Source organism: Capra hircus, unplaced genomic scaffold (assembly GCF_001704415.2).
Source record: "Capra hircus breed San Clemente unplaced genomic scaffold, ASM170441v1, whole genome shotgun sequence".
Taxonomy (NCBI): Eukaryota; Metazoa; Chordata; class Mammalia; order Artiodactyla; family Bovidae; genus Capra; species Capra hircus.
The window spans coordinates 98-16,861 of NW_017216634.1; the positions used below are offsets into that span (position 1 = coordinate 98).

Genomic DNA, 16,764 nt, shown 5'->3' on the forward strand with positions numbered 1-16,764 from the left:
CATTGATGAAATTTATGATTAATCATGTATAGATTAGGAGTACATGTTAAACATTTTTTTTTTAACTGAGAGAGGCACACTATTAAAAAATCTAGGGATTATTTTTAAAATCTGAATCTTATTATGGATTCCCATTGTTCTTAGGTTAAAAACCAAGCTCCTTAATAGTCTACAAAGCTCTTAATGGCCTTGTACCCTATTTGTCTGTCCAGCTTCAACAAGTCTCTCCCTTATACTCTCCACTAAGTTTCCTTCATTTCCATGTTCCAAGAGCTCTGTCTCTCACTGCTAGTATCTGTGAATGGACATTTGCCCTCCCTTTCTGCCTGGCTGATGTAACACTTCCTCATTTCTCACAAGTTAGCTTAACTATCATTTCTCTGTACATCATCTTTGATTCCCTCAGCAAGGTTAGGTCTTCCAGCTGTATGTTCTTATTACAATCTCTGTTTCCCTTTTTATAAACTTTGTTGTATCTATATAATCACTTAACAAATGTTCCTTGTTATTCTATCCTCAAACACACTAATTGGCACACAGCAGTAGTACTACTGAATGATGCAATGGGATCAATTCACATCATAGCTAAAAAAAAAAAAAAAAAAACCAGCAAAGCAAAAGAAATTACTTACCAAATAGTATAAAAAGTCCATGTGGTGTGATAAGCTGTTTGAAAAGGAGAACACAAAATATAAGGGTCTCATTAACTAAAAATTTTTTAAAAGTTTACTTGTAAAAACGAGAGTTGACTATGTTTAAAGTGTTGCTTTTTTACATGCTTCTTTATATATACTAGTGATGAATTTTAACACAAATTCTTAAACATTTCCGTTTGAATTCGACTCAAAGTCAGAAGCTACAATATTTCCTCCTGAAAGACTTTTTACATATGATACTTTCCAACTCACATCAGGATTAAGATTGGTGACAAGCAGAACGGAATTTCCTGGCATACACCAGCCCCAGGAATGGCCATCCTTCCAGTGACAGCGGAGGAGGTGATTGCAAGGGGACCGAGCGCTCCGGGACCTAGTCCAGCTGGGACCGACAGACCTTTATGAAACAGCAGAAGCATTTTGTATTCCAGTTATCTGGAGAATTATAACACTTGATGCAACTTAAGAAAACAAATGAAAGCAAAAGCAAAAATAGAGAAGAGAATGTTTCAAAGCTACCATAAGGATAACAAAGGTCAATCCAGACTTGGGGGTAGAGTTCCTCATTTGTTGACAGTATGATCCTTAATACTCTATTATTTATATAACACTTTGCAGACCAACCAAATTCACCAGTCTTAAAGCCATGAGGTTTTTTAAAAGGGTCTATAACTACCAGTACTCCTTCTATTTCTTGTAATAGATATATTCCAATACATTTCCCTAAAGCAGATGAATTTTCATATTGACTTCTACCATTAAATCATATGTGTGTGTGTGTGTGTGTGTTGTTCTATTCATTATATCTAAAAGCAGCAGAAGTCACATATATGCAAGCTAGGTAGTAATGCATGTTCTAAAAATTGGACTGTGGTAATAATGGCTGTACATCTCTGTAAATTTATTAAAAATCACTGAGGTGTACATCTAAGACAGGTAAATTGTATACATGTATTCTGCATGGGGAAAAAAACGTTTTGTAACCTTGTAAAACATTATTACCATCAACAACAAATTTATGGAATTCAATATTCTTTTGGAGCAAGAATTTTCAGAGCTCTCCATTCCCCTAGATACTGCAGAAGCTACTGAAAGCCCTGTAATACTGGAATATTGACACTACATACCATACATAACACACTACACTTCCTCACACGGTCCAACTATTTGTATTCTCAGCTTAAAAACTACGTAAGATAAAATGCCAAGCTGATGTAAAATGAGCCAATTCTTTAATGCATTGATTCAATTCTTTAATGCATTGATTCTTTAAGTTCAAAATTCCTTATAATAGAGTCTGGCCACTTTATCACAAATCATGTATGTGCATATATCCCCTATTACACCTGGAAAGCCTTATCAACTCAGGAGCCTTCTTTATGTATTTTTTTTCTCTTTCTTAACATCTACTACAGTGTTTTATAGATACAGCGTGTAAAAAATACCAAAATAAAGGAAACCATGTATCACTACCTCCAAATGTGTAACTCTTGGGAGCTTCAAATACATAAACACAATGTATAATGCCTTCATTTTTCATGAGATAGATAAGAGCACTCACTAATTAAACATATGTTAAAATGTCTTAAAACCACCAAAAATCCTAAAACTTCAATAAATCTCCAACCTTTTAAATCACTCTTTCTTTTTAGTTAACTTCATCTCTCTCCTGAATAGAAGAGTTACAATTCCAGACTTAGAAAGGGAGGACTAAGATCATTGTCAGAAAGTAGCTATGCTGCAGTTTAAAATAGTTATATTCACAGATCAGCTGGAAGCTAAAAAGATGATATGTAGACTAGACTTAACACTGCATCACTCTTCAATCACCAACCTCAAGTATTTTCTTTAAGCACAAAACCATAAAGTATTTTTTCTTATTATCAAATTCATTTTGTTTATTATTTGGAAGAGTCAGAGTCATTATCAAAGTATTAACTGATTGTTCTCTCTCTTAATTATTTTCATTAGCTAAAGAAAAAAATGTGTATACATGTATTTTTTTTTCTGAAATAAAATAGCATGCATATCCTCTATAGTAATCTTCCAAACCCATTAATTTTTTTAAAAAAAAGTACTTACAGATAAAATAGTCAATGTTTATTAATTCAAATGTTTGCTGTCTGCATAATAAGTACTGAATGCCATTAAAGGCAGTAAGGACACAAAGATAAGTAAGACAGAAGTCTGTTTAACATGTAATTGAGCTGCTTATCAGCAAGCAGCTCATCTATTTTATATCATAACCAAAGAGACAAACCTAAGGTTATTTAATATAGTCAACCTATAGTTATCTGTGCCAATGGCAAGTATGAATGATGCAGAACAGATAACAGAATTTTAGTGTTGGGAATGAAACCAGAGAGAATTATTTATAAACACAAGGAAGCTGTACAATCGTCTGTTGTCCATGAGCCACTTCCATGATTGACACACGTATTGCTTTTCTGGTAAATCCTTCAAACATGCGCATATCTTTCATTTTGATAAGTTCTAGAATATATAAATCATCATTAAGAAATCATTTCAACTTCAACTTTAAAAGTCACCTGTAGCTTGAGGAAATCCAATAGCGGGGGCAAATCCAGCAGCCCCTGCGTATGGTGAGGAAATGATTCCTGGTGCACCTAATGGGGAAGAGAAGCTGAAATAAATACACTACCTTCTAAAAAGATGGTTATCAACACAATAAAATGGCCATATGAGGGTATATTGTTGACAGAGAGATTCTATCATGGAGTAAAGATTTGTCCAACAGATGATCCTTGTTGTGTTGTATAAGAGCCTCTGCCACTTCCAGAAGCTAATCCCTTTCAACTGGGTTCAAGGTTCAAGACTACAGCTAGAATGTTATTAATATTTCATTCTGAGTTATTAGTTTGCTACTTAGTTTTAGTTTATCTGGTTTTGTTATTTAGGTTGATATTCCTGACCTTATTTAGAGCACTGTTTCTATGTAAACATCATCAAATATTCACTAAACTATACTGTACTGCTGGGGTACTGTGCTGATAAAAAGAAATATGAAATAAAAATCTTTGCCTTTGAGAGGATTTATAAACTAAAATTATGAATTACAGAAGATTCACATGCTGAGGATCTAGAGGTTTAAATACAAATATACTGCAAGTGGTCTAAGAAGAAGGGATTGCCAAGGATCTCTGGACTGTTTGAAGGCTTCTCAGCAAGTAAAACTTGAGCTGGACATTAAGTGAAAAGCAGTGCTCCAAATCACTGCAGATGGTGACTGCAGCCATGAAATTAAAAGATGCTTACTCCTTGGAAGAAAAGTTATGACCAACCTAGATAGCATATTCAAAAGCAGAGACATTACTTTGCCAACAAGGTCTGTCTAGTCAAGGCTATGGTTTTTTCCAGTGGTCATGTTATGGATGTGAGAGTCGGACTGTGAAGAAGGCTGAGCGCCGAAGAATTGATGCTTTTGAACTGTGGTGTTGGGAGAAGACTTTTGAGAGTCCCTTGGACTGCAAGGAGACCCAACCAGTCCATTCTGAAGGAGATCAGCCCTGGGATTTCTTTGGAAGGAATGATGTTAAAGCTGAAACTCTAGTACTCTGGCCACCTCATGCAAAGAGTTGACTCACTGGTAAAGACTCCGATGCTGGGAGGGACTGGGGAAGGAGAAGGGGACGACAGAGGATGAGATGGCTGGATGGCATCACTGGACTCTATGGACGTGAGTTTGAGTGAACTCCGGGAGTTGGTGATGGACAGGTAGGCCTGGTGTGCTGCGATTCATGGGGTCATGAAGAGTCAGATGCAACTGAGGCGACTGAACTGAACTGAGTGCTTAGTGTGTACCAGATGCCAAACAAAGGCTGATAGTCCTTCTCCATTTAGAAGCCTGGTGACTGCACCATCAACAAATACAGGAGTTAGCTCTAAATGGTGGAATCATTATTACTAAGAAAACAATTTGAGTTAGGACAAATTAAGGTCAAGGTGATACTAAGACATTCAAATGGCAATGCCATAAGTGGAAATGAGGGGGTAAACTCAGAATTTCTAACTATTACAAGATACAGATTTGTAAATCATCTATATAGAAATAAATATAAAAGGCATATGAAGAAGAACTCCACTAAAAAGGGCACAAGATAAGAAGTGAAGAAAGCGAAAAAAGAGAGCCTGGGAGTATCAGCACACTTAGGTGGAAGAGGAGCATTCTAAGGAAAAGAGACAGAACAGCCTCAGAAACAAAACAGAGAATCATAGACCCTCAGGATCCAGAGATGGGATTTCAGGGAGAGGGGTTCAATAAAGTCAGGGAGAGTGAGAAACATAAAACTGGAAGCGATAGTTCTAGAGCAATAGCGAGAAGCTAGATTGTACCATTCAAAGGGAGGGATTTGTTTTTTTTTTTAATGATAGGGTGATATGCATATTTATAGCAAGTATGTAGGCTGAATTTTCCAGAGGAGTTAAAAGATCACGTACGTTTATTCTCTTCATTAAAGAGAATTATTTAACGGAATTTATTAAATATGTGCTATGATTTATTAAAATAATTCAAGAAAACATAATCATAAAGAGACTTCAGGGACAGAGCTAGCAGAGAGAACTGTCAATAAATGAAGACACAAAAATGAGGACTGACAGAGTGATGCAATAAGAGAAATATCACTGAAAGCACACGAGGAGGCAAGCACCCCTCTGGCGCTAAGGAAGCACTGAATAACGCATACAAGAACCCTGCCCTTGCTAACCTTATATTTAAGTAGGCTGAAGCTCATACGTAAAATGATTCATTTTCGTAACAAATAACTATTTTAAGGCATAGAGGGAGACTTACCAGAGACACTTCAATATGGATATGAGTTATTATGAAAATTTACACTGGAAAGTTAAACGAAAGAAGAAATATGGTTGCCAAGTATTCACTTGACCCTTCCCTCTAACTCTGGCTAGTTATGTGACTTGCAGTGTCTCCTGCAGAACATACATCTGTATGGAACACGACTGCATTCAATCACATGACAGGAACACAGACAGTCATGACATAGACTGCTATACAGAAGCGTTCAGAAGCATTATGGGTTTACACCAGCTCTCTGATTTCTTTCACCCTCTGCCACGAGAATGCCACGTCTCAAATGGAGTGACACCTTCGGCCTGGACCCTCGATCAAAAAGACATGTGAGGGAAGTTTGCAAAAGTTGATTCACAGTTGTTTAGGTGTCAGTTATGTGAGAGGAATAAACGTTAATTACTGTAAGTCACAGATTTGTCAGAAAGGCAAGGGAGGTACTTTTAAACAAAACAAGTCTAATACAAGTGGTTATGGGGGGTGGTGGTATGAGGCAGAAGATATGCAGTAGGTTTGAAAGAAATGAGGAACATTTTTGATATTAACTCTCACTGAACATTCAACAGCAATAAATGAAAGAACTGGCAAACTGTTCCAGGGCCAAATTTTAAATAACTGTTTCCAAGTACAAGAACATTTGTTAATATTTGACAAAAGAAACATTTGTAAAGTTTCCATAAGTCTACATTCCTCAAGTAAGCAGGAACAGAAACATTTTTAGCAAATTAACCTAGTAGACATTGGTTTACACAAACTTTAAAGGAAAAGGTTTAAGATTTGAATAGCTATATCACAGGTATTTTACATTTGGAAAATGTATTACCAATAGCAAATAAGGTAATACAAATAGATAAAATTTTTATCTATGAGATCAGTTTATCAGTGTTTCAGTGTTTCTCAGTGCTATTATTTATAGTAGCAAACCCTAAAGAAACAAGCTTAACGTCTAAATTGGAGGACTGTTATATAAATTATGAGTCACTAGACAAAATACAAAGATATTTGAAACATTACAAACAATATATATTATGGAAAAAAGGTCCAATTATTGTTTTTTTAAAATTGTGGATATAGTAGCAGACTAAATAATAAAATAAAGACCAACCTTGTGGCAGATATGTCCAATGAACAGTAAAAAGATCTTAAAAAAAAACCAAAAATAAACCTAATGGCTAACAAGATGATTAAGAGTAACCCGGCTAAAAACCTAACTCTATCAAACAGCTTTGGTTTTATCATCCTCACGCTTAATGGACAAGATGCAAATCCCAAGGTTAGCCCAAGAGGAAGGAAGTCAACAGGAGACCTCCATGACATTAATGCCACAGAATAAGCCTAAAATAACCCATCCCATTACCTACTCCTCCTGCTTTCAGAAGACTACAAGGAAAGCTGACTTTGTGTCTAACAGAGACAAAAAAATAAGTTCCTGAAAAGGTCTAGCCAAAAGTAAGCTCTCATGCAAATTTGTAGCCTAAATTCATATTTCTTAGGAATTCAAGGGAAAATTAACAAAATTATGGATTTAGATTGAAATGGTTCCAGACACAGATCCTTTGATATTGCAAACAAGTAAATTCTTTCTCGAGGAACATACCATCTTGAGACTAAGAAGTCTCACAAGTTATTTCCCAAGTAAGTGAATAACTCAAAAAGAAGAAAGAAGAAAAAATAAATACCTAATTGCAGAAAAATAACTGCAAAGACTTCACACATTGGAATTATCAGATGAGGATTCTAAATGGTATGTTTGGAACATAAAAGCTATGCTGAAAAGTATCTACAAGGCAGATGATACTTAAAAAAAGAATAAAATTTCTAGAAATAAAAAGCACAGTTGCTGAAATTTAAAATTATCAGACAAGTTTAACAACAGATTAGACAAAAGGTGAAGAGACCATTAATAAAATGAAAGGCCCTAAGGAATTATTCAGGATGCAGCTCGGAGAGATAAAGGAAAAAACACGACAGAAAGTTCGAGATACTCGGAACAGAGTAAGAGAATTTAACAGGTCTAGTCAAAATCCCAAAAACTAAGAAAAGAAACAGTCTGAAGATGGCATATGTGAAAAGATCACTTCTAGGACCAGTGAGACAACACTCCACCAAATCAAGACGCTGCTCAAGGGTATGAAGTAATATACTACAGTAATTTTAATTTCCATTTTGCTGATGACTAGGGATGCTGAGCATCTTTTCATGTGTTTATTGCCACTCATATACCATCTTTTGTAAAATTTTTTTTTCAAATCTTTCGCCCATTTTTAATGATTTGCTTTCTTAGTATTGAACTGGGAATTCCCTGTATACCCTGATATAACTAATTTGTTTTCTTCAAGTCTATAAGCTTGCCTTTCGGTTTTCTTGATGGTATCTTTCAAGCCACGGAACTTTTAAAATGTTGCTGTACTTACAATACATAAATTATTTCCTTTTATGGTTTGTGCTTTTTGTGGTTTATCTAAGAAACGTTTGCATATCCCAAGGTTGCAAAGATTTTCACGTAGTGATTTTTAAGATTTATTTATTTATTTACTGGTTTTGTTTCGGTCATGTCACACTGCATAGCATGTGGGATTCCAATTCCCTGACCAGGGATTAAACTCGTGTCCCCTGCAGTGGAAGCACACTGAGCCTTAGCCGCTAGACCACCAGGGAAGTCCCCCTTCCTATGTTTTATTCTAGGAGTTTTTTTAGGTTTAAGTTTACAGACAGGTCTAAGCTCCATTTCAAGTCAATCTGTCAGTATGGTGTGAGATACTAATCAAAATTTATTTTTGCAATATGGATATCCACCTGTCCAAAAACTACTTATTGGAAGACTCTCCTTTATTGAATTTCTACACTGGCAATTTTGCTCAAAATCAACTCATCCTATACATGTGGGTGGATTTCAGACTCTATATGCTTCTCTACTGATTTATATATCTATCTTTTCAACACTGTCAAAGTGGTTTGATTACTGTACTTTATGTTAAGTCTCGCATTTATTTCCTTTCACTCTTCTAGATACTTTTCCATTTCTAAGTAAATTTTAGAAGTTCAATGCATCTTACTAAAGTAAAGAGAAAGAAATTAGAATATTTAGAGAAAGAAGAGTTAATCAAAGTTGAATATAAATTCAAGAAACAACAACACTGCATTGGCATATTAGCAACATTATGAAACCAAATGATGGCTCAAATTTACACTGCATCATTCTAAGCTCTTACGTACATTAGCACATATAATATTCATCACAACTCTTAAGTATTATTATTATGTTCATCTCACATATAAAAAGACAAAAGTACAGAGCAGTTAAGCAATTTGCCCAAAATTACACAGATCAAAAAGACTGGTTGAGAATTAGACTCTAAAAAGTATAGCTCTTAGGAATAACTCTAACAAAACATATGTAAATATACTTTTATAGGAAAAGTCATCAAACTTTACTCAAAGACATTAAAGAATATACAAATGGAGAGGTGCACAATGTTCAACATCTGGAAGACTCTATTGTGAAGACATCAACTGTCTTCTAGGTGATTTATAAAGTCAATATAATCTAATCAAAACCCTAAGAGTGCTTTTCCCCGCCCTTTGAGGACTTGAAAAGCTGATTCTAAAATTTCTAAGTGTAAATGGTCAAGTAATGCCAAGATACTCTTGAAGAGTAAGAAACTTAACTCTGTCAGACACTGAGACTTGTGGTAATGACAAAAATAATAAATAGACCATTGGAGCAATGCCCAGAAAACTACTTATGCAAATATTAACCTCTAGTTAATGGTATGTGTTAACAATTCTGAAACTTTTTGTGTATTATAGGATTGAGCAAATGGGTAAATATGATGAGGCTAATGGGAAACTAGCTCATTCCTGAAGAAAGGAATCACAATATGAAAAAAAAGGGCGCTCAATTAGAATCGGAAGTATCAGTTAAATTGGAAGTATCAGTGCTCAATTAGAATTGGAAGTATCAAAAAAAAGGATTGGAAGTGTCAGTGTTTTTTTAAAAACACACAGAGAAATATATTTATGAAGTACACATACACATCCACTTGAAGTTTCTAGAAGCAATGATACCCTATTATCAATGAGAATATATAATGCCTTAATACTGATTTGCAAATACTATTTTCCACTAAAAGGAACCAGGGCTCACTGGAGAAATGGCTGACTACAGTGCTAAGGCAGGGAAAGTAAAGAAGAATTGAAACATCTTCTGCCAGAAAGTAATGAAGTGTGCGTACGATGATGAGGACATGTCAAAAGGCCACAGAAACTTGTATGAAAGGGCTCCCACTGGCCAAATCTCGGATAGTTTGAACATAAAATGAAAAACAATAATATGAAATTACTGCCATAGAATAAGAATTTACAAGTCCATATTAATGTGAAAAAATAAATAGAATGAATAGTAAGTAAGTCATACAGAGCTAATGCACAGTATAATGAACATAGACAGTAATAGTAAAATTAAGCAATGGGATAGATATCACTTACCCCAGCAATCATACTACACTATGTAAATACAAAGTAGCACATTATAAACCTTAAATTCACATAAATGTAGTAAAAATGAATGAAGGAATGGAGTGGTTAAAAAAAAAAAGTCCTTTATAATAAAATTCCAGCTACTAAATCAGGAGGAAAGATTAAAATTAGCAAATCACCAATACAGCAACAACCATTATGTTGACAAGTATTTTAGGCAATGGGTATTAAAGCTGAGGTGTGAAGGACTTCCCTGGAGGTCCAGTGGTTAAGACTTCATCTTCCAATGCAAGCAACGCAAAGTTGGAAGTTAAGAACCCACATGCCTCATGTCCAAAAATCCAAAGCATAAAACGGAAGCAATATTGTAACCATCAATAACAACTTTAAAAATGGATCACATCAAATAAAAATCTTTAAAATCAAACAACTAAAACAACTAAAGGGTGAAAAGTTGTAAGAAACAGGCTGTTTATACAGTCTCAACATATCCTCCCTACAAAAAAGTATTTTTAATTACAAAGAGAAAAACAGTAAGACAACTGGAAGAAACCACCTTAAGTGATCAAAGTTAACATCACCATGAACAGGATAAACTGGCAGCATTCCTGATGTAATGAAACGAGAAAGACACAACATTATTTCAGCCAAAAACCCAGACATGCATATTGGGATACATTCTATTAAATACTCAACCCTGAACTCTTCAAAAATTTAAAGGTCATAAAAGACAAAGAATGAGGAAATGTTCCAAATTAAAGGCCTCCATAAGACACGACAAATATATCAGCCTGATATTGGTGTGGATCCCATTTTCTTATAAAGAACATTATTTTCACAACTGGCAAAATTTTTAAAAGGTCTATGGATTAGATAATGGTATCGTGTGCATGTTAATTTTCTGATTTTGTTATTTACATAAGAATGTCCTTGTTCTTTGAAAATACACAATGAGTATTTAGAAGGGACATCATGCCTGCAACTTATTATTATTATTTTTTACTGTAACTTATTTTCCAATGACTCAGAGGAAGAAAAAAATACCACACACACAGAGACACACACAAAGCGAGATGATAAAGTAAATGTGGTGTGATGTTAATAATCAGAGAATCTGAAGGATATGGGGGTTCTTTCAACTATTTCTGCAACTTGAAATACTGTAATAAAAAGTTGCTAAAATACTATATACTTCAGAATTTCTAAGTGTTTATATTTATAATGTCAAAGTAATAACGGATTTTTTAAAACATGACACAAAAACACAGACATAAAGGATATGGCAAGTAAATCTGGCCATATAAAAATACCATGAAGAGAATGAACCAAAAAGCCAAAACTGATAGAAACTATTTGCAACACATAAAACCAACAAAAAGACTAGTGTCTAGGATATTAAAGAATTCCTACAAATAAGAAATGACAAGAAACTAAACATAAAAATGGGCAAAAGAATTAACAGAAAATTCATAAAGAAGAATGGCCAACAAACATAAGTTTAACCTCACTGATAATTGGGAAAATTTCAAAGCAGCACTGTTCATAATAGCCTCAAACTAAAATAACCCAAATGTCTATCAATAGTAGCATAGATAAACCAACTATAATATATTCATACAGTGGAAATCTATACACTTGACAGTGTTGAAAATGGATAAGCAAGAGCCACATATGTGAACATAGATGAATCAAAAAGGAAAACAGTGTGATTCCATTTAAATAAACTTCTAAATATAGGAGAAAAATCTCTAGCACTTAGGGCTGCATAATGAGTAGTAAAAAACCAAAACCAAACCACAGGAGAAAAGCAAAAAAGCAAAAGCTGGACTACCCTCAAAAATCTGAGACTACAGTTATATTGGAGCAGGGAGAATGGGAACACGATTAATGAGAGGGGTACAAATTGCGCTTCTACAGTATGGGTATACATTTTATTTCTTAATCTGGGTAGTATGGATATTTAAAACTGTACTCAGGGGCTTCCTTGGTGGCTCGGTGGTAAAGAATCTGCTGCCAATGCAGGAGGACCTTTGATACAGGAAGGTCCCACATGTCATGGAACAACAGCCCGTGGGACACAACTATTGAGATGTGCTCTAGAGCCCAAGAGTCACAACTACTGAAGCCCATATGCCAGAGATCATGCTCTGCAACAAGGGAATCCACCGCAGCTAGAGAGCAGACTCCGGCGCGCTGCAACTAGAGGAAGTCCCACACAGCAACGAAGATCCAGCACAGCCATAACCAACTAACTAAATGAAATCAGTAGAATAATGTTAAACATTTCATGAAAAAAAAAATTTTAAAAACTATATTCACATATTTTTACAAGCTTTTCTATTAATATAATATTATATAATATTATATATTATCTCTAAAACAGATCAGGAAGACCCCAGAATGCTTACAACTTAGCTCTTAACAACCTGAAAGGGTAATCTTTAAAGAAAGAACAGCTAGTTAAGGAACAGAGACGTGGAAATGTAGCTTTTTCAAAGCCAAGAGAAAAAAAGGAGGGAATAGTGAACCATGTCAAATATTTGTGAGAGGCAGAGTAAACTTTCATACAACACCTAAAAGTATTGTTCTGTTTGATAAATTACTTATCTTAGAATGTATATACTATTTGCAATAAGACAAAGGACTTATTAACACAATAAGAAAGGATAGCAACATTTTGATATTTTATATTCAGAAACCAAAATTCTTAATCATTATTTTTAAATGTCCTCCTCCCACAATGCAGAACATTAATTACACCAACAGTATGCATTCAATTACTGGAATACATGCAGTCCTGCACTTGATAGCCAAGCTTTGGCAAACTTGAATGACAGCCCGTTTCTATCACCTGCTATTAAAATGCTAATTACAAAGACCTTTGGCTCTGCCAAGTTGTACATATGAGTAGAGGCTGATAACAAATACAGCTCCCTTCAGTATCTACAAGGGATTGGTTCCAGGACACTCCCAACTCCCAACCCTATAGATACCATCAAAATCCAAGGATGCTCAAGTCCCTTTATAAAACGGCACAGTATGTGCATATAATCTCTGCACACCTCCTGTATACTTGAAATCATCTCTAAATTGCTTATAATACCTAATATGTTGTAAAGGAAAGGAAAGTGAAGTCGCTCAGTCGTGTCCGACTCTGTGACCCCATGGACTGTAGCCTACCAGGCTCCTCTATCCATGAGATTTTCCAGGCAAGAGTACTGGAATGGATTGCCATTTCCTTCTCCAGAGGATCTTCCCGACCCAGGGATGGAACCCAGGTCTCCCACACTGTAGACAGACGCTTTACTGTCTGAGCCACGGTAAAGACAATGTAATGCTATGTAAATAGTTGCTGGTACAAGGCAAATTCAAGTTTTGCTTTTTGGAACTTTATGAAACTTTTTTCTTCTCTAAGTATTTTTGATCTGTGGTTTGTTGAATCCACAGATGCCAAACCTGTAGATATGGAAGGCCAAATGTATAAAACACAAAAACTTGGTTAGACTAAAACAGAAACTTTAACAATTCAGGGACACAAACTGAACAATCCATTTGACTTTTTCCAGTTATAAATAATAAGAAGCTTTTATTTTAAATTTACTGTTTTCTAGAAAATTTGGACAACTATTTGGCTAAGGATTTTCTCACCTGTAAAATGAAGATAAACTAAATACCACTTAAAGTCTGAGTTAGTATTTTATGGTGTCATCTGGGAAAGAAAAATCAATCACGAAGGGGTAATAAAATTTAATACCTTATCTAAATAATAAACCACATTTGAGTGCTGCAAAGCCAAAAAGTACATTAATCTAGTGATATATTCAACTAGGCTATTCACTACTTTTCCTTTTACATAAAGGTTTACTTCAAAAGTTTAGATTACTGAGACCTGACCTTAAACAAAAGAAAGAAGCTCTTCAAAGCAACATTAGCATGAATAACGCAGAAGATTGTATTTTTATTAGTGCAAAAATGCAATTTCACACAAACTTAGGGTAATGACGAAAAGTTCTGATGTTTAAAAAACAAAATCCTCTTCTTTGAATAAAGAAAGAACATACTACCAATTCAGGCCCTTGTTGTAAAATATCACTACTTTAAAAAGGAGAAGTATTTCTCTCAAGAGCACTTATGTCAATATTCTGCTGGCTATAAATCAACTTGTTTAAACCAACAGTAATATATAAGACTATTAAATCCAGACAAATGGTTGTATGGTTTATAAAGAATGAGCAATATTCTTCAATTAATGTTAGAAAATAAATTCAATTTTAGGTATCCACTTGTTTTTGACAACTAATAGAATCTACTAATATTAAGATTCAGTTAATGAACACATTTTTGTTCCATGAGTCTCCCTTTTCTCTAGAAATCCTGAGAGAATCCAAGAAGAAATCAGCTGACATATATGGATTAACAAATTAAACTTTTAACTTCAGAAAGCTTGTTCTATGACCCAAAACAGAACTACTCACCAAAAGCAGCAGCCATAGGGGGTTCAAGGGATGGCTGGCCATCACCAGTGGGAAGGTCTAAGCGAGTGAAGTCTCTGCTTTTGTCATTATTATATTTCACATTAAGGCTGGTGAGCTTGGAGAAGTCAATACGCAGAGTGCAGCATGCATTATAGATATTCTGGCCATCCAGAGCCTAAAGCACGTAAGAAAGGGACTGATGTTTTGCAAGACAACAATAAATCAAGTAGCCTCTACTTTGACAAAAAGTGGCAATCGGGCGTAAAGTAGAGAGGACTAAACTAAAAGCCAAAGAACTGTTTTTCCTTTTACCTTTATCACTAACTGTGTGAGCCTAAGAGAGAAAACGATAACTCTATTTCTCAGTTTTTTCTTCTGTAAAGTGATAATCTCTTATTTTATCTATGGTAAGATAAGTGGAAGAGGAGAAATGTATAAGCTTGAAAACCTATAACACATTATTGTACACTGTACTAATTATGATTATTTTAAAATGTTTAAATATATTTAAATTTAACATTTCATCTTAATTCATATTAGTGCAGTTTATATAGGTTAAGATGATATAAAGTCTTTGTAAATGGTACTTGTCAGAACCACAATATGTGGAACAGTATCAACCACTTTTTTTTGTTGTAAATTTATTTTCTTTGAGTAACAAGATTGAGGGAAGTTTTAAGTCAGAGCAGATACAAGACCAAAAATTAGCAATCTCTTCTTTCATAATGATAAAGATCTTCCAAAGGGATATTTATAGCTACTAATGACTTCCACAAACACTTGAATTTACAAAAAATAGATACCAGAAACTAAAACACAAAAAATGAAACAAAAAACAAATGTACTAAAAAACGCTTACTTATCCTAACAGTTACTGACGAGTATGCCATCGTAAAGGTACAGAACAATGCATGCAGGCAGAGCTACAGCAAATATCAATGTCATTCCCAGTCAAGAGCTCACTATGTGATACACAAGGTGCTGTCCGCCTCAGTCTCTATCTTCGTGAAAAAATTAGAAGTGATTCAGATACTGATACAAGATAGAATTAGAGTTAGGGATAGATCTCAATAGGAGATGGATCAAACACAACTAAACTGAATGTGAAGTTTTATATCTTGTCAAAAGTCAAGCACTTGTGTGCTAAAAAGAAGCCAGTATGAATTGAAAGCAGCATATTTCCTAAGATTTAATGTCTATCAATTTAGAGCTCAATGAGATTCAACAGTGAATATGGTTGCAAAAATATAAAAATCAATCAATCTTTGGCTCACTTAATAGAAGTAAATGAGGGCACCAGGGCAAAGATAATTCTATTCTGTTAGTTAGATTAAATCAGGAGTACTTTGTGCGACTCTAGTAGACTTCAAATATGACAAACAGAAATGAGTCCCAGAAATATAAGAATGATAAGGGATTTGAAACCATTTCATATGAAGAAAGGAGTAGCTTTTAGACTATAAAAAGAGCAAAAGAAACAGTACATTTAAAAAGGACAAATTAGTTTGTATATTTTATTACAATTTTTTAAAAAAAACATAGTAAACTACAGCATAGGAGAAGACATGATGACTTTCTTTGGTATCACTAAAGTGACTCGTAACAAGTGAAAAATGAAACAAAGATCATAATTACCATTTTGGCATAATGTGCATTCAACGGGTCAGCATACTGAAGCAAGGCTTGAAACTGATTATTCTTTGTAAAGGTGATAATCTTTAAGACTGTGCCAAATTTAGAAAATATCTGGAAAAAAGTTCACATTAGGTTAAATTTAAGGGAAAAATTTAGCTAACTTATCTTTATAAATACAACTTGATTCATAAATCTCAGTTTTAAATGAAAATTATATCCTTTATTAAAACTACTGGTATCAAAATTACTTAAATCAAGCTTAAGATGTTCATGTTCTAACACCCATACATGGCTTAAAACAGTGTCTGACATACAATAGGAACTAAATATTTAACCTATTTTATAACTTGTCATAATTGGCACAGTACTGAAACAGAAGGTTACAACAGGAATTAATTAGTGCTATGAGATAATGGTGTTGCAAAGCATATATCTGGAAATGGAAGAGTCACACAGATCAACTATTTCAGCCTGAGAATCAGCATCTACTTCCTGAAATTTTTATAGAAAGGAAAACTACAAAATATTCAACAAAATGAAGAACCAAAATGTCCAATGCTCTATTAACTCATCAAATAGCCATAGAGAATTGTTGTAAGCTCTGAAAAAAGTCAGGAGTGAACAAAGTAGAAATAAGAATCTCAGCAGTGGTTCATCCAATTTTAAACAACAGTACCATACTAATGCAAGA

General features: G+C 34.4%; 1 protein-coding gene across 1 annotated transcript; it reads right to left on the bottom strand.

Annotated features, from left to right (window-relative positions):
• Positions 1 to 628: 628 nt before the first annotated feature.
• LOC108635474 (polypyrimidine tract-binding protein 3-like) lies at positions 629 to 16,187 on the bottom strand (the record flags this gene model as incomplete). The annotated part of the gene is made up of 5 exons (XM_018045597.1): positions 16,074 to 16,187; positions 14,439 to 14,613; positions 3,206 to 3,283; positions 909 to 1,053; positions 629 to 666 (listed from the first exon to the last, which is right to left on the bottom strand). Coding segments are annotated over exons 1-5 (439 nt in total), but the record flags the coding sequence as incomplete, so codon positions are not given.
• Between the last annotated feature and the right edge of the window lie 577 nt (positions 16,188 to 16,764).